Source organism: Lissotriton vulgaris, unplaced genomic scaffold (genome assembly GCF_964263255.1).
Source record: "Lissotriton vulgaris unplaced genomic scaffold, aLisVul1.2 SCAFFOLD_2110, whole genome shotgun sequence".
NCBI classification, from domain to species: domain Eukaryota; kingdom Metazoa; phylum Chordata; class Amphibia; order Caudata; family Salamandridae; genus Lissotriton; species Lissotriton vulgaris.
The window spans coordinates 275,058-299,350 of record NW_028243547.1 but is presented as its reverse complement, the minus strand read 5'-3'; the positions used below and the strand labels follow the sequence as shown (position 1 = coordinate 299,350).

General features: G+C 53.8%; 1 protein-coding gene across 2 annotated transcripts in view; it reads right to left on the bottom strand.

Moving 5' to 3' along the window:
- The window catches only part of SH2D3C (SH2 domain containing 3C), a 289,572-nt gene that overhangs the window by 12,771 nt on the left and 252,508 nt on the right, over positions 1 to 24,293 (bottom strand). For both annotated transcript variants that reach the window (XM_086948617.1, XM_086948618.1), the window contains 3 exons: positions 21,530 to 21,701; positions 18,354 to 18,465; positions 12,850 to 13,056 (listed from right to left, as the gene is read on the bottom strand). In XM_086948617.1, coding sequence (XP_086804743.1) covers positions 12,850 to 13,056; positions 18,354 to 18,465; positions 21,530 to 21,701 — 491 coding nt within the window. The remainder of the gene's footprint in view (positions 1 to 12,849; positions 13,057 to 18,353; positions 18,466 to 21,529; positions 21,702 to 24,293) is intronic.

Genomic DNA, 24,293 nt, shown 5'->3' with positions numbered 1-24,293 from the left:
CATCAGGACCCCTCCATTGAAGTTGATGGCGGTCCATCCATAGGACCTTCAGCCTCCTGCATCCCTCGCATCAGGACCCCTCCATTGAAGCCGATGGTGGTCCGTCCATAGGACCTTCAGCCTTCTGCATCCCTTGCATCAGGACCCCTCCTTTGACCTCTATGGCGGTCCATCCATAGGACCTTCAGCCTCCTGCATCCATCGCATCAGGACCACTCCATTGAAGCCTATGGTGGTCCATCCATAGGACCTTCAGTCTCCTCCATCCCTCGCATCAGGACCACTCCATTGACCTCTATGGCGGTCCATCCATATATTTTCAGCCTCCTGCATCCCTCGCATCAGGACCGCTCCATTGAAGCCTATGGTGGTCCATCCATAGGGCCTTCAGCCTCCTGCATCCCTCGCATCAGGACCCCTCCATTGGCCTCCATGGCGGTCCATCCATAGGACCTTCAGCCTCCTGCATCCCTCGCATCAGGACCGCTCCATTGAAGCCGATGGTGGTCCATCCATAGGACCTTCAGCCTCCTGCATCCCTCGCATCAGGACCCCTCCATTGGCCTCTATGGCGGTCCATCCATAGGACCTTCAGCCTCCTGCATCCCTTGCATCAGGACCCCTCCTTTGGCCTCTATGGCGGTCCATCCATAGGACCTTCAGCGTCCTGCATCCCTTGGAACAGGACCGCTCCATTGACCTCTATGGCAGTCCATACATAGGACCTTCAGCCTCCTGCATCCCTCGCATCAGGACCCCTCTATTGAAGCCTGTGGTGGTCCATCCATAGGACCTTCAGCATCCTGCATCCCTTGCATCAGGACCCCTCCATTGGCCTCTATGGCGGTCCATCCATAGGACCTTCAGCCTCTTGCATCCCTCGCATCAGGACCCCTCCATTGGCCTCTATGGTGGTCCATCCATAGGACCTTCAGCCTCCTGCATCCCTTGCATCAGGACCCCTCCTTTGACCTCTATGGCGGTCCATCGATAGGACCTTCAGCCTCCTGCATCCCTCGCATCAGGACCCCTCCATTGACCTCTATGGCGGTCCATCCATAGGACCTTCAGCCCCCTGCATCCCTTGCATCAGGACCCCTCCATTGACCTCTATGGCGGTCCATCCATAGGACCTTCAGCCTCCTGCATCCCTTGCATCAGGACCCCTCCATTGAAGCCTATGGCGGTCCATCCATAGGACCTTCAGCCTCCTGCATCCTTTGCATCAGGACCCCTCCATTGACCTCGATGGCGGTCCATCCATAGGACCTTCAGCCTCCTGCACCCCTTGCATCAGGACCCCTCCATTGACCTCTATGGCGGTCCATCCATAGGACTTTCAGCCTCCTGCATCCCTCGCATCAGGACCGCTCCATTGAAGTTGATGGCAGTCCATCCATAGGACCTTCAGCCTCCTGCATCCCTCGCATCAGGACCACTCCATTGAAGCCGATGGCGGTCCATCCATAGGACCTTCAGCCTCCTGCATCCCTCGCATCAGGACCACTCCATTGAAGCCTATGGTGGTCCATCCATAGGAGCTTCAGCATCCTGCATCCCTTGCATCAGGACCCCACCTTTGACCTCTATGGCGGTCCATCCATAGGACCTTCAGCCTCCTGCATCCCTCGCATCAGGACCGCTCAATTGAAGTCGATGGCGGTCCATCCATAGGACCTTCAGCATCCTGCATCCCTCGCATCAGGACCGCTCCATTGAAGCCTATGGTGGTCAATCCATAGGATCTTCAGCTTCCTGCATCCCTTGCATCAGGACCCATCCTTTGACCTCTATGGCGGTCCATCCATGGGACCTTCAGCCTCCTGCATCCCTCACATCAGGACCACTCCATTGGCCTCTATGGCGGTCCATCCATAGGACCTTCAGCATCCTGCATCCCTTGCATCAGGACCCCTCCATTGGCCTCTATGGCGGTCCATCCATAGGACCTTCAGCCTCCTGCATCCCTTGCATCAGGACCGCTCCATTGACCTCTACGGAGGTCCATCCATAGGACCTTCAGCCTCCTGCATCCCTTGCATCAGGACCCCTCCATTGAAGCCTATGGCGGTCCATCCATAGGACCTTCAGCCTCCTGCATCCCTTGCATCAGGACCCCTCCATTGACCTCGATGGCGGTCTATCCATAGGACCTTCAGCCTCCTGCACCCCTTGCATCAGGACCCCTCCATTGACCTCTATGGCGGTCCATCCAAAGGACCTTCAGCCTCCTGCATCCCTCGCATCAGGACCGCTCCATTGAAGTCGATGGCGGTCCATCCATAGGACCTTCAGCCTCCTGCATCCCTCGCATCAGGACCGCTCCATTGAAGCCGATGGCGGTCCATCCATAGGACCTTCAGCCTCCTACATCCCTCGCATCAGGACCACTCCATTGAAGCCTATGGTGGTCCATCCATAGGACCTTCAGCATCCTGCATCCCTTGCATCAGGACCCCTCCTTTGACCTCTATGGCGGTCCATCCATAGGACCTTCAGCCTCCTGCATCCCTCGCATCAGGACCGCTCCATTGAAGTCGATGGCGGTCCATTCATAGGACCTTCAGCCTCCTGCATCCCTCGCATCAGGACTGCTCCATTGAAGCCGATGGCGGTCAATCCATAGGACCTTCAGCCTCCTGCATCCCTCGCATCAGGACCCCTCCATTGAAGTCGATGGCGGTCCATCCATAGGACCTTCAGCCTCCTGCATCCCTCGCATCAGAACCCCTCCTTTGACCTCTATGGCGGTCCATCCATAGGACCTTCAGCCTCCTGCATCCCTCGCATCAGGACCGCTCCATTGAAGTCGATGGCGGTCCATCCATAGGACCTTTAGCCTCCTGCATCCCTCGCATCAGGACCGCTCCATTGAAGCCGATGGCGGTTCATCCATAGGACCTTCAGCCTCCTGCATCCCTTGCATCAGGACCCCTCCATTGAAGTTGATGGCGGTCCATCCATAGGACCTTCAGCCTCCTGCATCCCTCGCATCAGGACCCCTCCATTGAAGCCGATGGTGGTCCGTCCATAGGACCTTCAGCCTTCTGCATCCCTTGCATCAGGACCCCTCCTTTGACCTCTATGGCTGTCCATCCATAGGACCTTCAGCCTCCTGCATCCATCGCATCAGGACCGCTCCATTGAAGCCTATGGTGGTCCATCCATAGGACCTTCAGCCTCCTGCATCCCTCGCATCAGGACCACTCCATTGACCTCTATGGCGGTCCATCCATAGGACCTTCAGCCTCCTGCATCCCTCGCATCAGGACCGCTCCATTGAAGCCTATGGTGGTCCATCCATAGGACCTTCAGCCTCCTGCATCCCTCGCATCAGGACCCCTCCATTGGCCTCTATGGCGGTCCATCCATAGGACCTTCAGCCTCCTGCATCCCTCGCATCAGGACCGCTCCATTGAAGCCTATGGTGGTCCATCCATAGGACCTTCAGCCTCCTGCATCCCTCGCATCAGGACCCCTCCATTGGCCTCTATGGCGGTCCATCCATAGGACCTTCAGCCTCCTGCATCCCTTGCATCAGGACCCCTCCTTTGGCCTCCATGGCGGTCCATCCATAGGACCTTCAGCGTCCTGCATCCCTTGCAACAGGACCGCTCCATTGACCTCTATGGCAGTCCATCCATAGGACCTTCAGCCTCCTGCATCCCTTGCATCAGGACCCCTCCATTGGCCTCTATGGCGGTCCATCCATAGGACCTTCAGCCTCCTTCATCCCTCGCATCAGGACCTCTCCATTGGCCTCTATGGTGGTCCATCCATAGGACCTTCAGCCTCCTGCAGCCCTTGCATCAGGACCCCTCCATTGAAGCCTATGGCGGTCCATCCATAGGACCTTCAGCCTCCTGCATCCCTTGCATCAGGACCCCTCCATTGACCTCGATGGCGGTCCATCCATAGGACCTTCAGCCTCCTGCATCCATCGCATCAGGACCGCTCCATTGAAGCCTATGGTGGTCCATCCATAGGACCTTCAGCCTCCTGCATCCCTTGCATCAGGACCCCTCCATTGGCCTCTATGGCGGTCCATCCATAGGACCTTCAGCCTCCTTCATCCCTCGCATCAGGACCTCTCCATTGGCCTCTATGGTGGTCCATCCATAGGACCTTCAGCCTCCTGCAGCCCTTGCATCAGGACCCCTCCATTGAAGCCTATGGCGGTCCATCCATAGGACCTTCAGCCTCCTGCATCCCTTGCATCAGGACCCCTCCATTGACCTCGATGGCGGTCCATCCATAGGACCTTCAGCCTCCTGCATCCATCGCATCAGGACCGCTCCATTGAAGCCTATGGTGGTCCATCCATAGGACCTTCAGCCTCCTGCATCCCTCGCATCAGGACCACTCCATTGACCTCTATGGCGGTCCATCCATAGGACCTTCAGCCTCCTGCAACCCTCGCATCAGGACCGCTCCATTGAAGACGATGGCGGTCCATCCATAGGACCTTCAGCCTCCTGCATCCCTCGCATCAGGACCGCTCCATTGAAGCCGATGGCGGTCCATCCATAGGACCTTCAGCCTCCTGCATCCCTCGCATCAGGACCACTCCATTGAAGCCTATGGTGGTCCATCCATAGGAGCTTCAGCATCCTGCATCCCTTGCATCAGGACCCCTCCTTTGACCTCTATGGCGGTCCATCCATAGGACCTTCAGCCTCCTGCAACCCTCGCATCAGGACCGCTCCATTGAAGACGATGGCGGTCCATCCATAGGACCTTCAGCCTCCTGCATCCCTCGCATCAGGACCGCTCCATTGAAGCCGATGGCGGTCCATCCATAGGACCTTCAGCCTCCTGCATCCCTCGCATCAGGACCACTCCATTGAAGCCTATGGTGGTCCATCCATAGGACCTTCAGCGTCCTGCATCCCTTGGAACAGGACTGCTCCATTGACCTCTATGGCAGTCCATACATAGGACCTTCAGCCTCCTGCATCCCTCGCATCAGGACCCCTCTATTGAAGCCTGTGGTGGTCCATCCATAGGACCTTCAGCATCCTGCATCCCTTGCATCAGGACCCCTCCATTGGCCTCTATGGCGGTCCATCCATAGGACCTTCAGCCTCTTGCATCCCTCGCATCAGGACCCCTCCATTGGCCTCTATGGTGGTCCATCCATAGGACCTTCAGCCTCCTGCATCCCTTGCATCAGGACCCCTCCTTTGACCTCTATGGCGGTCCATCGATAGGACCTTCAGCCTCCTGCATCCCTCGCATCAGGACCCCTCCATTGACCTCTATGGCGGTCCATCCATAGGACCTTCAGCCTCCTGCATCCCTTGCATCAGGACCCCTCCATTGACCTCTATGGCGGTCCATCCATAGGACCTTCAGCCTCCTGCATCCCTTGCATCAGGACCCCTCCATTGAAGCCTATGGCGGTCCATCCATAGGACCTTCAGCCTCCTGCATCCCTTGCATCAGGACCCCTCCTTTGACCTCTATGGCGGTCCATCGATAGGACCTTCAGCCTCCTGCATCCCTCGCATCAGGACCCCTCCATTGACCTCTATGGCGGTCCATCCATAGGACCTTCAGCCTCCTGCATCCCTTGCATCAGGACCCCTCCATTGACCTCTATGGCGGTCCATCCATAGGACCTTCAGCCTCCTGCATCCCTTGCATCAGGACCACTCCATTGACCTCTATGGCGGTCCATCCATATATTTTCAGCCTCCTGCATCCCTCGCATCAGGACCGCTCCATTGAAGCCTATGGTGGTCCATCCATAGGGCCTTCAGCCTCCTGCATCCCTCGCATCAGGACCCCTCCATTGGCCTCCATGGCGGTCCATCCATAGGACCTTCAGCCTCCTGCATCCCTCGCATCAGGACCGCTCCATTGAAGCCGATGGTGGTCCATCCATAGGACCTTCAGCCTCCTGCATCCCTCGCATCAGGACCCCTCCATTGGCCTCTATGGCGGTCCATCCATAGGACCTTCAGCCTCCTGCATCCCTTGCATCAGGACCCCTCCTTTGGCCTCTATGGCGGTCCATCCATAGGACCTTCAGCGTCCTGCATCCCTTGGAACAGGACCGCTCCATTGACCTCTATGGCAGTCCATACATAGGACCTTCAGCCTCCTGCATCCCTCGCATCAGGACCCCTCTATTGAAGCCTGTGGTGGTCCATCCATAGGACCTTCAGCATCCTGCATCCCTTGCATCAGGACCCCTCCATTGGCCTCTATGGCGGTCCATCCATAGGACCTTCAGCCTCTTGCATCCCTCGCATCAGGACCCCTCCATTGGCCTCTATGGTGGTCCATCCATAGGACCTTCAGCCTCCTGCATCCCTTGCATCAGGACCCCTCCTTTGACCTCTATGGCGGTCCATCGATAGGACCTTCAGCCTCCTGCATCCCTCGCATCAGGACCCCTCCATTGACCTCTATGGCGGTCCATCCATAGGACCTTCAGCCCCCTGCATCCCTTGCATCAGGACCCCTCCATTGACCTCTATGGCGGTCCATCCATAGGACCTTCAGCCTCCTGCATCCCTTGCATCAGGACCCCTCCATTGAAGCCTATGGCGGTCCATCCATAGGACCTTCAGCCTCCTGCATCCTTTGCATCAGGACCCCTCCATTGACCTCGATGGCGGTCCATCCATAGGACCTTCAGCCTCCTGCACCCCTTGCATCAGGACCCCTCCATTGACCTCTATGGCGGTCCATCCATAGGACTTTCAGCCTCCTGCATCCCTCGCATCAGGACCGCTCCATTGAAGTTGATGGCAGTCCATCCATAGGACCTTCAGCCTCCTGCATCCCTCGCATCAGGACCACTCCATTGAAGCCGATGGCGGTCCATCCATAGGACCTTCAGCCTCCTGCATCCCTCGCATCAGGACCACTCCATTGAAGCCTATGGTGGTCCATCCATAGGAGCTTCAGCATCCTGCATCCCTTGCATCAGGACCCCACCTTTGACCTCTATGGCGGTCCATCCATAGGACCTTCAGCCTCCTGCATCCCTCGCATCAGGACCGCTCAATTGAAGTCGATGGCGGTCCATCCATAGGACCTTCAGCATCCTGCATCCCTCGCATCAGGACCGCTCCATTGAAGCCTATGGTGGTCAATCCATAGGATCTTCAGCTTCCTGCATCCCTTGCATCAGGACCCATCCTTTGACCTCTATGACGGTCCATCCATGGGACCTTCAGCCTCCTGCATCCCTCACATCAGGACCACTCCATTGGCCTCTATGGCGGTCCATCCATAGGACCTTCAGCATCCTGCATCCCTTGCATCAGGACCCCTCCATTGGCCTCTATGGCGGTCCATCCATAGGACCTTCAGCCTCCTGCATCCCTTGCATCAGGACCGCTCCATTGACCTCTACGGAGGTCCATCCATAGGACCTTCAGCCTCCTGCATCCCTTGCATCAGGACCCCTCCATTGAAGCCTATGGCGGTCCATCCATAGGACCTTCAGCCTCCTGCATCCCTTGCATCAGGACCCCTCCATTGACCTCGATGGCGGTCTATCCATAGGACCTTCAGCCTCCTGCACCCCTTGCATCAGGACCCCTCCATTGACCTCTATGGCGGTCCATCCAAAGGACCTTCAGCCTCCTGCATCCCTCGCATCAGGACCGCTCCATTGAAGTCGATGGCGGTCCATCCATAGGACCTTCAGCCTCCTGCATCCCTCGCATCAGGACCGCTCCATTGAAGCCGATGGCGGTCCATCCATAGGACCTTCAGCCTCCTACATCCCTCGCATCAGGACCACTCCATTGAAGCCTATGGTGGTCCATCCATAGGACCTTCAGCATCCTGCATCCCTTGCATCAGGACCCCTCCTTTGACCTCTATGGCGGTCCATCCATAGGACCTTCAGCCTCCTGCATCCCTCGCATCAGGACCGCTCCATTGAAGTCGATGGCGGTCCATTCATAGGACCTTCAGCCTCCTGCATCCCTCGCATCAGGACTGCTCCATTGAAGCCGATGGCGGTCAATCCATAGGACCTTCAGCCTCCTGCATCCCTCGCATCAGGACCCCTCCATTGAAGTCGATGGCGGTCCATCCATAGGACCTTCAGCCTCCTGCATCCCTCGCATCAGAACCCCTCCTTTGACCTCTATGGCGGTCCATCCATAGGACCTTCAGCCTCCTGCATCCCTCGCATCAGGACCGCTCCATTGAAGTCGATGGCGGTCCATCCATAGGACCTTTAGCCTCCTGCATCCCTCGCATCAGGACCGCTCCATTGAAGCCGATGGCGGTTCATCCATAGGACCTTCAGCCTCCTGCATCCCTTGCATCAGGACCCCTCCATTGAAGTTGATGGCGGTCCATCCATAGGACCTTCAGCCTCCTGCATCCCTCGCATCAGGACCCCTCCATTGAAGCCGATGGTGGTCCGTCCATAGGACCTTCAGCCTTCTGCATCCCTTGCATCAGGACCCCTCCTTTGACCTCTATGGCTGTCCATCCATAGGACCTTCAGCCTCCTGCATCCATCGCATCAGGACCGCTCCATTGAAGCCTATGGTGGTCCATCCATAGGACCTTCAGCCTCCTGCATCCCTCGCATCAGGACCACTCCATTGACCTCTATGGCGGTCCATCCATAGGACCTTCAGCCTCCTGCATCCCTCGCATCAGGACCGCTCCATTGAAGCCTATGGTGGTCCATCCATAGGACCTTCAGCCTCCTGCATCCCTCGCATCAGGACCCCTCCATTGGCCTCTATGGCGGTCCATCCATAGGACCTTCAGCCTCCTGCATCCCTCGCATCAGGACCGCTCCATTGAAGCCTATGGTGGTCCATCCATAGGACCTTCAGCCTCCTGCATCCCTCGCATCAGGACCCCTCCATTGGCCTCTATGGCGGTCCATCCATAGGACCTTCAGCCTCCTGCATCCCTTGCATCAGGACCCCTCCTTTGGCCTCCATGGCGGTCCATCCATAGGACCTTCAGCGTCCTGCATCCCTTGCAACAGGACCGCTCCATTGACCTCTATGGCAGTCCATCCATAGGACCTTCAGCCTCCTGCATCCCTTGCATCAGGACCCCTCCATTGGCCTCTATGGCGGTCCATCCATAGGACCTTCAGCCTCCTTCATCCCTCGCATCAGGACCTCTCCATTGGCCTCTATGGTGGTCCATCCATAGGACCTTCAGCCTCCTGCAGCCCTTGCATCAGGACCCCTCCATTGAAGCCTATGGCGGTCCATCCATAGGACCTTCAGCCTCCTGCATCCCTTGCATCAGGACCCCTCCATTGACCTCGATGGCGGTCCATCCATAGGACCTTCAGCCTCCTGCATCCATCGCATCAGGACCGATCCATTGAAGCCTATGGTGGTCCATCCATAGGACCTTCAGCCTCCTGCATCCCTTGCATCAGGACCCCTCCATTGGCCTCTATGGCGGTCCATCCATAGGACCTTCAGCCTCCTTCATCCCTCGCATCAGGACCTCTCCATTGGCCTCTATGGTGGTCCATCCATAGGACCTTCAGCCTCCTGCAGCCCTTGCATCAGGACCCCTCCATTGAAGCCTATGGCGGTCCATCCATAGGACCTTCAGCCTCCTGCATCCCTTGCATCAGGACCCCTCCATTGACCTCGATGGCGGTCCATCCATAGGACCTTCAGCCTCCTGCATCCATCGCATCAGGACCGCTCCATTGAAGCCTATGGTGGTCCATCCATAGGACCTTCAGCCTCCTGCATCCCTCGCATCAGGACCACTCCATTGACCTCTATGGCGGTCCATCCATAGGACCTTCAGCCTCCTGCAACCCTCGCATCAGGACCGCTCCATTGAAGACGATGGCGGTCCATCCATAGGACCTTCAGCCTCCTGCATCCCTCGCATCAGGACCGCTCCATTGAAGCCGATGGCGGTCCATCCATAGGACCTTCAGCCTCCTGCATCCCTCGCATCAGGACCACTCCATTGAAGCCTATGGTGGTCCATCCATAGGAGCTTCAGCATCCTGCATCCCTTGCATCAGGACCCCTCCTTTGACCTCTATGGCGGTCCATCCATAGGACCTTCAGCCTCCTGCAACCCTCGCATCAGGACCGCTCCATTGAAGACGATGGCGGTCCATCCATAGGACCTTCAGCCTCCTGCATCCCTCGCATCAGGACCGCTCCATTGAAGCCGATGGCGGTCCATCCATAGGACCTTCAGCCTCCTGCATCCCTCGCATCAGGACCACTCCATTGAAGCCTATGGTGGTCCATCCATAGGACCTTCAGCGTCCTGCATCCCTTGGAACAGGACTGCTCCATTGACCTCTATGGCAGTCCATACATAGGACCTTCAGCCTCCTGCATCCCTCGCATCAGGACCCCTCTATTGAAGCCTGTGGTGGTCCATCCATAGGACCTTCAGCATCCTGCATCCCTTGCATCAGGACCCCTCCATTGGCCTCTATGGCGGTCCATCCATAGGATCTTCAGCCTCTTGCATCCCTCGCATCAGGACCCCTCCATTGGCCTCTATGGTGGTCCATCCATAGGACCTTCAGCCTCCTGCATCCCTTGCATCAGGACCCCTCCTTTGACCTCTATGGCGGTCCATCGATAGGACCTTCAGCCTCCTGCATCCCTCGCATCAGGACCCCTCCATTGACCTCTATGGCGGTCCATCCATAGGACCTTCAGCCTCCTGCATCCCTTGCATCAGGACCCCTCCATTGACCTCTATGGCGGTCCATCCATAGGACCTTCAGCCTCCTGCATCCCTTGCATCAGGACCCCTCCATTGAAGCCTATGGCGGTCCATCCATAGGACCTTCAGCCTCCTGCATCCTTTGCATCAGGACCCCTCCATTGACCTCGATGGCGGTCCATCCATAGGACCTTCAGCCTCCTGCACCCCTTGCATCAGGACCCCTCCATTGACCTCTATGGCGGTCCATCCATAGGACCTTCAGCCTCCTGCATCCCTTGCATCAAGACCCCTCCTTTGACCTCTATGGCGGTCCATCCATAGGACCTTCAGCCTCCTGCATCCCTTGCATCAGAACCGCTCCATTGACCTCTATGGCGGTCCATCCATAGGACCTTCAGCCTCCTGCATCCCTTGCATCAGAACCGCTCCATTGACCTCTATGGCGGTCCGCCCATAGGCCCTGGCACTGGACTGAAGACAGCTTTTACCATGAGGTAACTGCTCAACTGGACCTTCGGTCCCTGTGACTGGCTCCCTGTCAGAGTTGGTCCCAAGAGTGCCCATAAAGTCACTTGTGTTGTCTGACCCTAAACCGCGAGTCGCTGTAGATTGCAATGATTTGTCCCATCGAGTGAACTCATATCTCTGGGACCCCCCGGTGCATTTCTGTCGTTGAGGTGTCCTTTTAAAGATACAAATACAACGCATGTTTATAAATTAGTGTCACATTTTTATCGTGTTGCAGTTTCTTCAACTGCTTTGGCGCTTCTTAAAGGCTCACACGTGCTCCGTTGATAAAACCAGATTGCTCTGAGCTGCAGCTCCCCGGGACTGAGCTCATATTTACAAACAAACCCCACTGGCCCTGATACTTTATAACGCAACGAGGCTGCACAACCATATCATATGCAATGTTATGTTACTGTCCATTTATAAAGCGCGCGTTCATCAGACGGTCTCTTGGCCCTAGGTAGCGAATCGACCTTCAACCCCACTTAATGGTAAGCCTGTCTGAAAAGCAATGTTTTCAGGAGTTTCTTAAATGTGACAAGATCTGAAGTGGACCAACCAAGAACAACAAGAGAGAAAGGGTATGGATATTCACTCTTACACCCCTTTTCTTAGTATTTTTAAACAACAGAAGAGTGAAAAATAAGTAAAGGACAACCTCCAGATAGTGCACGGGGTATCCAGGGAAGAAAGAAATAAACTCGTAAAAGTGGGACAATACAAAGTAATTTTAAGAACCCTCACTCACCAACCTAATGGTGACATGCTTCATCACTGGGTTCCCACTGGAAAGACCTAGTGTCTTTCCAGTGTGCTTCAACGCCTGTTTACAGCGGAGCTGGTCCTTGTGTGTGTTGAGGGTGTTTTATGAAGCCAAATTAAGCCAAGTGAGTGCAAAGAAATAGGGAAAAAAATTAATTAAAAAGTAAGATTCGTGACTTTCAACTTTTTTATTAATAGTCCGATTTGCACTGGTTAAAAACAAGTGTGAATGGACCCATAGGTGTGGTCTCAGTTATGATAGACCCCTAGTCCATGGTGGTGAATTTGGTCAACATGTTTCTGCTTATTGGGAGCCCGAGTCGCTCAGCTTTCATCAGGACCTTAAAATGTGATCCTCCGGTGGTGTACACGCCCTAAGGTGCACCCTGCCGTGAGGAGTGTGTGTGAAAAAAGAGAATTTTTTTTCTTTTTTATGGAAAAAGTATATTATACTTACGGCTGTAAAGCCGTTTTAGACCCAGGCAGCAATTTTGCTGGAGTCGTGTACAGGAGGCGCATCAATGAATGTCTTCATGGGCAAAAACGCGGTGTGGGGTGATCTTCACGCTGCAAAATTTCTGCAAGCGACTCCCCTCTGAGTACCACCACGGCCCGGACTGAACCTGACATTCATTGATGCGCCTCCTCTTTTTTCACACAAACTCCTCACTGCATCCACCCATCTTCCTACCTGTGTCTAGCGCTTTGGCATGTGCCTATAGGACCTGGAAGGCTGGATGTGGGCTTGTGTGATCCCTGTGCTCTGTTGCAATCTCCTCTAAGGTTGCTGTGCTGTTTCCATGCCATGGTGGTTCTGTGTGCAGCTGGGTGCATGCCTTGTGCTGCCAGTGAGGCCTACTGGAAGGTTCCATCTTGGGGACTTGCAAAGGGGGATGCATTACCACTTACCTTGCAGCTTCATCTCGGCGTTGGTGCGGTAGAGTCCACCATGGTGCGCCACCATGCGCGCGGCCTCCAGGTGCGCCATCACCACCTCCACGCCGCCGTCGATGCTCTCCCAGGGCTCAGCCCCATCCGACAAGACAGAATCTCGTTCCAGGAGCAGGATGAGTGGCACGATGTGTGGGAACGTGGTGGTGGTCAGCGGGGAGCCTTCTGGAAGCAATCAGAAGCAGAGAAGGTCAGTGTCCAGACAGTATTGAGAGAGACAACCACACTTGCTTGGACCTGCATTCTTCCTGCTGCTATTGGCTGAGGATTCTGATGTCAGCATAGGTTCTGGGAGCAGAAAAGCACTCTGGGAGAAAGTGGACTTTCAGAAGAGGAGCCTGGGAGATAGGTGACAGGAACCAAGAGTGGGGGATGTCTGTAGTGTGACCGAGGTACCCCAAACGTTGGATCAGGTGCCCTCTGTGGTGCGGGTGTTTGCTGTCTCCTGCTCATCTCAATCTGTGCTTTCCCAAAGTGCTTGAAAGAGGATGGGCTGTGGGACATTGACCTGTGATGGCCATTACCACGGACTTGTCCACGTGACTTGCAATTTCTTTATTGTTTTTCTGTCAAACATAAAGCAGTCCGATGTCGACTGAACGTGATCCTTGCTCTATAAAGCTTTAACCCCTTCCAGGCTCATGACGAGCTGGGCTCGTCATGGTGTAGCCTCCTCGCACACTGATGACGAGCCCAGCTCGTCATGAAGTACGGGATTTAGTAAATCCCAGCATAGAAGGGGAATTCCACTAGCGCGGATGTGGTTAAATAAAAACAAAAATAGAAAGTGTGCAGCAGTGAAGTCTGTAAGGGGAGTTGCAGTAAAGAAGGATTATACTTTCCTGCCATCTAGTGTTGGGTCCGGATGTTTGCAATTTGTTTTCCTTCAAAGAAGTCTTTCCTAGTCACGAGGTAAGGGGACTCCTACCTTAGGTGATCGTGCGCATCTTTCCTAGTCGCGAGGTAAGGGGACTCCTCCCTTAGGTGATCGTGCGCATCTTTCCTAGTCACGAGGTAAGGGGACTCCTCCCTTAGGTGATAGTGCGCATCTTTCCTAGTCGCGAGGTAAGGGGACTCCTCCCTTAGGTGATCGTGCGCATCTTTCCTAGTCGCGAGGTAAGGGGACTCCTCCCTTAGGTGATCGTGCGCATCTTTCCTAGTCGCGAGGTAAGGGGACTCCTCCCTTAGGTGATCGTGCGCATCTTTCCTAGTCGCGAGGTAAGGGGACTCCTCCCTTAGGTGATCGTGCGCATGGACATCGACTCCATTGTTTTCCCGCAAGAGGGAGAGAATGGAGTGAGTAAGTGTAGAATAGAGATGTCCACGCGTATGAATGTATAATTAGGAACTGCAACAATAGTTGCTCTTGGAGGCGGGTGGGCGCAAGTGAATCTATGCTCTGCATGCCAAGAACAGAAGCTTACAGGGTAAGTAACATAATCCATAATGTGTCCTGTAGATACACATGCTTGGCATAGACTACAAAGCAGTACTCTCCAAAAGCGGTGGCTAACCAGTGGGTGTTGCACTTGTTTGAAACAGTGTTTTAACCCTTTCGGTGTGTCGGACGGCCCCTGGCCATCCGACGTCATGGTGGGCATGTGCGGAGGACGGCCGGGGGCCATCTGAACCATGCCCACCCATTCTTTCACCCGCACTGAGGCGGAATTTGCTCCGTGGTCAACGGGTTAAGTACTGCTTGGCCTACATTAGCCTGTTGACGTGCTATCACATCTACACAATAGTGTTTGGTAAATGTGTGTGGTGTAGACCATGTAGCTGCCTTACATATGTCAGCTAGGGGAATATTCCCTAAGAAGGCCATACTAGCACCTATATTGCTAGTAGAATGCGCTGTAGGGGGTATGGATACAGTTCTTTTAGCTTTAGCATAGCATGTTTGAATGCATTTATGAATCCGCCTTGAGATGCCTGATTTAGAGATGGGATTTCCTTCTTGTGGTGGAACAAATGCAACAAATAGTTGTTTTGTTTTGCTAAAATCTTTTGTCCTTTCTATGTAGTACAATTAGGCCCTTCTAACATCAAGCATGTGAAGAGCTTGTGCTGCTATTGAATCAGGTTGAGGAAAAAACACAAATAACTCAACTGATTGGTTAATATGAAAAGCAGAAACTACCTTTGGAATGAATTTTGGATTGGTGCGAAGAACTACCCTATCTCTATGGAGCTGATGTTCAGTTTTCCCATGCTGACCCCCCACTCTGTGTGGAATGCGTCATTGCGATGGTTACAAGGGAGTTGGATGTCTGAACGCTCTGCCGGCAGTGATATTGCCTAAGCGGCACCACTGTTCTATTGGTGTATTTTCCCTGCGACAACCACTGGACCCTTCCAGCTCCCGGTTCCTGTTGCCATAGACGTTGCAGTCACTCCTGGAGTAGTCTCATGTGTAACTTGGCTGGGGAATTCGTGGAATGCGAGACACCATCATTCCCCCTTAGTTTCCCTTTAGTCCTGGCTGTTAGCTTGCCCCCTCTGGTAACGGTGAGTTTGCTCTGTTATTGCAAGATCTTTTTTGCAACTGGGTAAACTTTGGGCTCCCCTGAACTTTGTCTCACCAGCAGAAAAGTGTTTTCTCTTTATGGAGATGGGGGTGGGGTTTCTATGTTCAAGGGGAACCCCAGCCTGTGGCGCGAGTATGCTTTCTTGGCACTGTCTAAAGGATCCTGCTTTTATTAGCCAATCGCCTCGGTAAGAGGACGCCTGAATGCCCTGTCTCCTCAAGTGTGTGGCTGCTACCGCGAGACGCTTTGTGAAAACCCTTGGTGCAGATTTCATCCCAAAGGGGAGAACTTTGAATAAATAAAGTGCCTCGTCTACAATGCGCCTCAGGAGCTTCCTATGTCCTTTGTTCGTGGACGCACGCAAGCAGGCGACGCTGTTCCCTTTTTGCAGCCATGAGACGACCTCCAGAAGTGTGGTCATTTTGAAAATGTAAGCCTTTTTCAATTTGTTCAAGTTCCTTCGGTCTAGGATTGGCCAGAGCGTCTTGTCTGGTTTGGGCACCAGGAAAAAGGGTTGCGTACACTCCTGGGTGTGTTCTTACCTGGACGTCCTCTCTCTTGACTGCGTGCTGTAAACCCAGCTGCTCTTCCTCGCTGCACATTTCTATCTGTGGCCGAATGTGTTGTGGCTTTTGTCTTCGTTATGCGCAGTGTCCATGTTGTATCCTGTTTAATGTCTGTTTGGCAGAGGTCTCTTGTGTATAGGGGGGAATGTTTTGGGTTGTCACTTATTTGAAAGTCCAGCCCCTCACAGGGGGCGGGGGTGCTGGGAGGGTGACTCCTTCCATTGGCCGTCCTTTGAAAAGGCTGTTGCCTTGTTGAATCTAGATTTTGCCGTAGCGCCAGTGCGCTTCGTGAGCTGGGCTGCAGCATGAAGGTGACATGTGGTTGAGATTCTCCCTCTTCCCTGGATGTTTTGTCTTGGGGTAACACTCCTCCCCCTACATCCCCCCTCCGCACCCCAAACGGTCCTTTCAACTGCCCACTGCCTTTGCCATGTTCGCCTTTTTTCATTCTTTGTCATGAATCATCCACGGGTTCCAAAGAGGCGTTCACCATTATCTGCAAACGCCTTTACGTCCGGCTTGAACCCTGACACCCTCAGCCAGACGCGTCTACTCCGGGTGGGTCACAGGTAGGCTTGTCTGCTTGCTGCCCAATGCATCTGAAGCAGACTTGAAACACACACTGGCGATGGTTTGCCTTCTTGGATAATACTGTGTGCCCTTTTCCTGTGTTTCTGTAAGAGGTGTGGCACGAGTTTCTCTATCTGCTCCTGGTGTTGGTGGCCATGTCTGCTGAGCAGTGCATTTGAACTGACAACGCACCATTATCAGGAGGCTGGTCTCTCAGCTTCTCAGTCCCCTCCCTAGTGCTCTTTTTTACATGGTAGATGTCCCATCACTGCAGCACACTGGCCTTTTAGGCGCTGTGGCAACAATGATAGAGTACGCAAAAACATTGGTGTGTTTGTGTGAAGTGAGGAGAGAACTGCATTGTCACAACAGCGTACGGATAAACGAATGAGGCCTTCACTGGTAAGAGCGGACATCTTGGTCCTGTGTATGGCTACAGGGTCATCATCAGACAGTGTACAGTGGCTGTGTGCCTACGTCAGCTCCACACAGCTGGCCTCTTTGGCTTCAGAAGTGTCAGGGTTACGGCAGCTGCTTGAACGAGTCTCGTCTTAAGCTCGTGAGTGGATCAGTTTTATCCAAATAGAAATGCAAGACACACCAGAGCGAAGTGTTTATATCCGACAGCGCAGTCCATGCACTGATGTCAACGGGGTGGTTGCGTCATGTCCTACTATTCTCTGGGGCAGGTGGAACTATCCCTCGTTTCTCCTGGACCCTAAAGCTGCCTCATCCACTCACGGGTTTTACCAGTTGCATTCGCACGGGTTCCTTAATTCCACAAAACTTTCCTGCTACGTTTCTACACAAGATGAACTCGATGTACTGAAGGAAGAGGCAAAGACTACAGATGCCGGAGGTTAGTCCACAGAAAGTTGGTGTTACACTGTGTATTTGCCCACACCCTCCAAGTCGCTGGGTCTGGGGGAAGAAGGACTCGACATGGAGGCCTCAATTCCGGATCTTGTCTGTGAGCCACAGCGCCGCAGAGATGCTTCTCCGGTTGTGTATGATTATCCTACATTGATCAAGGAACCAGGAGGACTGTTCTCCTTTCTTGGATGTCAAAGATTGCGAAGGAGGATGTCTTAGAAAAGCTGAGGGAGCTCCTCGACCTCGAGGCCGTGAGCTGTTACAGAACACGTCCGAACCCAATGGCGGAAAAAACAATCTAAGGGTGGAGTTGGTGCCCAGGTGCATTGAAACTCTTAGGAGGATTCACACATCTTGTGACTCAAACCTTCTTCAAACTTCAAAAAGACAAAAAAACTTGCAATGTCTGAGCCCATCTCTAGATGCAAAGCGTGTGTTTCTGAAGCCACGCGTGCTACAAACACAACTTGTATTCCTACTGTTGGTGCCATGTTCACATGCAAATCATTATGACCGTGGAGCCTGAATGCCAGATTTCACAGGTGCCAAATATCAAGCGACTGTAATGTAAAGAGGAGGTTGAGAGCAAGGGCGGAAGGAGGAGGAATTAAGGGATGGCTGATGTAAAATGCCTTAAGCAAGAATAGGACTGGGTTTGTTTTCACCAAATGAGCGCATTTATGTTTAGCGATGTGACAAATTACAGTGTAGTTTGTAAAACATGCTTTATATGTGACCAATAAAGTAATCTAGAACAGCTTAACAATAGCATTTCTCCTTTTCGCTGATTTCCTTGCAGCAGGGTTGTGTAAACGTAGTTGGATATGTGCTGGCAGACTGCAACCACCCATCAACTCCCCAATTTCAGGGTTCTTAAAGTAAGTTAGCTGGAGGATCCTTTCACCCCTTCTGCCGGCTAAAGTACCTTTTCCCTCGTTCAGGCTCTTCAGGAAAGGCTTGAGTTTCTTCTCATACAAGATGGCGCCTTCGGTATGCCTCTGCCGCAGGTTCATCCATGTCTGCTCCAGCCGGGATATCTGGAAGGACGGACAACATAGAGATCAGATCTCAGGTCTAATCACAAATCAGAGCACAGAGATCAGATCTGAGGACAGAGATCAGATCTGAAGACAGAGATCAGATCAGAGCACAGAGATCAGATCTGAGGACAGAGATCAGACCTGAGGACAGAGATCAGATCTGAGGACAGAGATCAGATCTGAGGACAGAGATCAGACCTGAGGACAGAGATCAGACCTGAGGACAGAGATCAGATCTGAGGACAGAGATCAGACCTGAGGACAGAGATCAGACCTGAGGACAGAGATCAGACCTGAGGACAGAGATCAGATCTGAGGACAGAGATCAGATCTGAAGACAGAGATCAGACCTGAGGACAGAGATCAGACCTGAGGACAGAGATCAGACCTGAGGACAGAGATCAGATCTGAGGACAGAGATCAGATCTGAAGACAGAGATCAGACCTGAGGACAGAGATCCGATCTGAAGACAGAGATCAGACCGGAGGACAGAGATCAGATCTGAGGACAGAGATCAGATCTGAAGACAGAGATCAGACCTGAGGACAGAGATCAGATCTGAAGACAGAGATCAGACCTGAGGACAGAGATCAGACCTGAGGACAGAGATCAGACCTGAGGACAGAGATCAGACCTGAGGACAGAGATCAGATCTGAAGACAGAGATCAGATCTGAAGACGGAGATCAGACCTGAGGACAGAGATCAGACCTGAGGACAGAGATCAGATCTGAGGACAGAGATCAGATCTGAGGACAGAGATCAGATCTGAAGACAGAGATCAGACCTGAGGACAGAGATCAGATCTGAGGACAGAGATCAGATCTGAGGACAGAGATCAGATCTGAGGACAGAGATCAGACCTGAGGACAGAGATCAGACCTGAGGACAGAGATCAGACCTGAGGACAGAGATCAGATCTGAAGACAGAGATCAGACCTGAGGACAGAGATCAGATCTCAGGTCTCAGCACCGAGATCAATTCTCAGATTCTATCAACAAGAACAGTGGCGGTCGGGGGGGGGTTCAGGGATCAGGAGTTGGACTGGGGGTTCAAGGCTGAGAAGCCTGTCAATGTAGAATGGAGGACCTGGTTTGGGGGTGCAAGGAAGAGGATCATTCGGGTGTGGGGGCAGTAGGGGCCAGGCTAGGAAGCATGCAGCAGGAAGCTGAGCTGAGGCGCTGTCCTGGAGTGAGGGATCCAGGCAGGGCAGACAGCGCTGAGCCGGAGAAGTCAGTATTGAAGGAATCTGCTAACAGATATAGGGCTGAGTGCGCTGACCTTGGAGCAGGGATGGTTATTGAGCTGGGGCGGGGATCAGAGCTGATAACCAGCCAGAGGCAGAGACCTAACGAGTCACTCAGGAGTTGCACAGTTGGGGAGCTGGTCTGGACCCAAGGGGGTGTCTTGCTGGGACCTCTTGATGTACTAGGCCTGGCAGGTGGTTCCAGAGCTGAAGGGGTAGACCTTGGGTGCAGGACTGACGAGCTTGCCAGGTGGTGCATGGCTGCGGTGTGAGGCTCGGGGGGTCAGGGATGAACACCGAGCCTGGGGAGCCAGGCAGGTTCGAGGAGCATACCATTGGATGCTCATGTGAGGGGCTCACCTGGTGGTGCAGAATGTCTTTGGAGTGCAGTCGAGCCATTGCGCTTGGGGTGCGGTGGTGTGGGGCCGTCTGGACGAGGCAGCAGACGCCACTATCCTGGGGTGCAGGTGCAGGCTACTCACGTGGGTTGAAGGAAAAGTGGGAAGTGGTGGCCTGGTTGTGCAGAGGAGAGATGGCTAGTATGGGGCTCTTAGGGTGCCCAGGAATGGTTATTAGGGTGCACGGGAAAGGGAAGCTGAGTGGTGCGGGTGCAAGAGAGAAGTCGAGGGAAGCTGGGAGTGGAATCACGATATAGAGGAAATGAAGGACACTGGAGGTGGTACTCAACTTCGGGGGAGAGCAGTGACAAAGCTGGTGGGGTTCCATGGACAGCAGTGATCAGGAGTGGCGCTGGGTGCAGGGCATGGCAGTTGGGGCAGATTCAGGGTGCCTGGAAGGCAGTAGCTTGAATTCATGGTGCAGTTAATTGGTAGTATTTTCTGGTTCAGGGGTAGGAGTTAGCAGGGACGGAGCTGGTTCTGGGGTGCAGTGGATGGCAGTAGCAGCTGGTAAGGGGTACACTGGATACTCATGGGGGTGTGTCATGTGGAAACCCCTTAATGTGGCAGTGGCAGCAGATGTGGGGTGCAGTGCAGATATGAAGCAGGCGCAGTATCATGGGGGTGTCATGTAGGGACCCCTTCAGATGGCAGTAGATATGGGGTGCTGAGTGTGGACATGGTGCAGGCCCAGTATCAGGGAAGAAGATATGCAGTGACCCCTTAAGGTGGCAATAGCATCAGATATGGGGTGCAGTGGGGCGGACCCACAAAGGTGGCACTGGCAGCAGTTGTGGTGTGGTGAGAAGAGATTGGGCAAGCCTAGTTTTGTGGTGGGTGTGATGCTGTGACCCTTGAGGCAGTAGGGCTGGTGACCCTCGAGGCAGTAGGGCTGGTGACCCTTGACCCTTAAGGCAGCAGGGCTGGTGACCCCTGAGGCAGTACGGCTGGTGATCCTTGCAGCAGTAGGGCTGGTGACCCTTGATCCTTGAGGCAGTAGGGCGAGTGACCCTTGAGGCAGCAGGGCTGGTGACCCTTGAGGCAGCAGGGCTGGTGACCCTTGACCCTTGAGACAGTAGGGCTGGTGACCCCTGAGGCAGTAAGGCTGGTGAACCTTCAGGCAGTAGGGCTGGTGACCCTTGAGGCAGTAGGGCTGGTGACCCTCGAGGCAGTAGGGCTGGTGACCCTTGAGGCAGTAGGGCTGGTGACCCTTGACCCTTGAGGCAGCAGGGCTGGTGACCCTTGACCCTTGAGACAGTAGGGGTGGTGACCCTTGAGGCAGTAAGGCTGGTGAACCTTCAGGCAGTAGGGCTGGTGACGCTGGGTCCAAGTTCATGGGGGTGTCTTGCTCGGACCTCTTGAGGTGCTAGGGCTGGCAGGTGGTTCCAGAGGTGAGAACAGCGCTGCGCCCCCTACCTGTGCCATCTCCAGCGCCGTCATCACTGCAGCGAAGCTGAACATGTTGCCCATGGTGCTCTTCAGCTCAGCCGCCAGCTGGATGGTCTTGTGAAGCATGGCGGCCCGCTCCTCCGTGCTGCCGGTGCACCCCAAGATGTCCACCGCTATCATGATGGACATGGTGTGGAACCTGTGGGGGAGGAGGAAAGACGTCTGTGAGTAAAGTGGCGATAGAGAGAGGGCAGAAGGGTGTGTGTGCTTCAGGTGTGACACTGAGGGGTGGAGTCCCGACTAGCCGTATTGTGACCTTTCAACTCTCACTGGGGTGTAGCAGGACTCCCCACCCTGAGATGTGGCAGCACTGCCCTCCTAATGTGTAACAGGACTAGCACTGGGGCAGTAGGGGCATTAATATAGCACTTCTTACCCCACGGTGGGGTGCCGAGGCACGTCATCAGTAGTAAGTGAGATGGGGCATTCCAACCCCTAGCAGTAGCACCTGCCCTGAGTAGCAGTACCACTCTCTGAAGTGTAACAGAGCTACCCCTGAGGAGTAACAGTACCACCTGCGCTGTTGTGTATCAGTACTATTTGCCCTGAGGTGTAAATGTCCTCTTTGCCCAGAGGTGTAAATGTCCTCTTTGCCCTGTGGTGTAAATGTCCTTTTTGCCCTGTGGTGTAAATGTCCTCTTTGCCCTGAGGTGTAAATGTCCTCTTTGCCCTGAGGTGTAAATGTCCTCTTTGCCCTGTGGTGTAAATGTCCTCTTTGCCCTGAGGTGTAAATGTCCTCTTTGCCCTGAGGTGTAACAATAGTAACTCCCTGAGCTATTTTCTCTGAGGTGTAACAGGTCGATCCCCCATGAGGTACAACAATCCTACTGACACAGAGCTCTAGCAAAACTAGCTGCCATGAAACAGTGATCTTTCCACTGTCTCTGAGGGGCAACAATACTACCTGCCCTAAGGTGTTCAATCCTCACTCTAGGGCATGTTGGCCTCACTGCGTTCCATGTGAGTTCCCTCGAGCTCATGTGCACCGCTGGCCATGCGTGCTCGCCTCCCTTCAGATCACGTTGGAGTCACTGAGGGCCATGTCAGCCTCTTTCTAGGTCATGCTTACATCACCCTCGGCCATGTTGGCCTTACTGAGGGACTATCCTGCCTCACTCTAGGCCGTATCAGCCTCACTCTTGGTGCTGTCGCCCCACTGAGGGAATGATAGTCATGTCGCCTCACTGGCCCTCCTCTTCATCCAACTGAAAGAAGGAAAATGCCTCTTACCCAGCATGCATCTGCTCCTGGCATATAGAGCTGTAGAGTCATAGGCTATGCATAGATCGCCATCTACTGTTGGGCTCGGATGTTTGCACTTTGTTTTTCTTCAAAGAAGTCTTTCCAGTCACAACGTAGGTGACTCCTCCTTTCGGTGATAGTGCGTATGGGCATCGACTCCATTGTTAGATTTTGTTGCCGCAGAGGGTGTGAATGGAGTTAATAATAGTAGTAAAAGGAGATGTCCGTGAATGCATGTATCTAAGTAAGATGCTACTGCAACAGGTATCGGAATTTGATATGAGATTGCCTTTATGCGGTGGAGCAAAAGTGACAAAAAGTTGATTTGTGTTACGGAAAGGTTTTGTCCTTTCTGTGTAATAAAGCAATGCTCTGCCATTGAATCTGGTTGAGGGAAGAACACGGGTAACTCAACAAATTGATTGATACGAAAAGCAGAACCAAGTTTAGGAAGGAATTTAGGATTAGTACGAAGAACCACTTTATTTTGGTGCATTTGTAAAAAGAGTTCTTCTATTGTTAATGCCTTGGGGCAGATTTACAATAACTGGCGCTTCCCTGCATATCAGCAGGGATGCACCAGTTATTGTGCGCCTCAGCTCCGCCACCATGGATGCGCCGCATTTACAATGCGGCGCACCATGGGGCAAAAACGGCACAGATGCGTCACGTATCTGTGCCGTAAAAGCGGCACATTGCTGGAGTTGCGTCACAAGTGCGACGCAGCTCCAGCAAGGCTCTGGGGTGCCCCTATCTTTACAATGCTGCGTCAATCCTTACGCCTGCTTCAAGCAGGCTCATGGTTTTGACGCAGCATTGGCCTAAAAGTGACTGAGTGAAATCTTGTCGATTTCACTCAGCCACTTTTAGGATGCGTTCCTGCGCAGGAACGCCCTCCCCTGCGCCGGAACGCCTCCTGATGGCGCAGGGCTTTACAATGTGATGCATCTCCCAGATGCGTCACGTTGTAAATACCCTGCACGATGGCGCATCTTTTGTGCTGCTGCTGCGTCACAAAAGTGATTCAACGGCGACCTAAAAGGGGCGCAAGGGGCTTGTAAATCTGCCCCTGAAGCTCACCCGCTCTTCTGAGTGATGTGATAGCAATGAGGACTGAAGCTTTCCATGTGAGAAATTGCAGTTCACCTGTGTGCAAAGGCTGAAAGGGCCGACCCATTAGTCTGGTAAGAACAATGTTGAGATTCCACACGGGAGCAGGCGGACGTCGCGGGGGAGGACTCTTGACTCCCTCCATAAAGGCTTAGAGGACAGGCACTCTAACGAGAGACAGGTGCTGTCTATTCTGGAGCCCCAACATTGAAAGTATGGAAGGAGGACCTGAGGGTCGAGTTCCTATTCGTGTATTTGCTGTCTCTGCCTGCTGAGGAGATCTGCATTCTGGTTGTTCACTCCTGGGAGATGATCCGCTAGGAGATAAAGTCAGTGGTGAGTGGCCCACCTCCAGACGTCTTGGGCCATGTGGGACAGA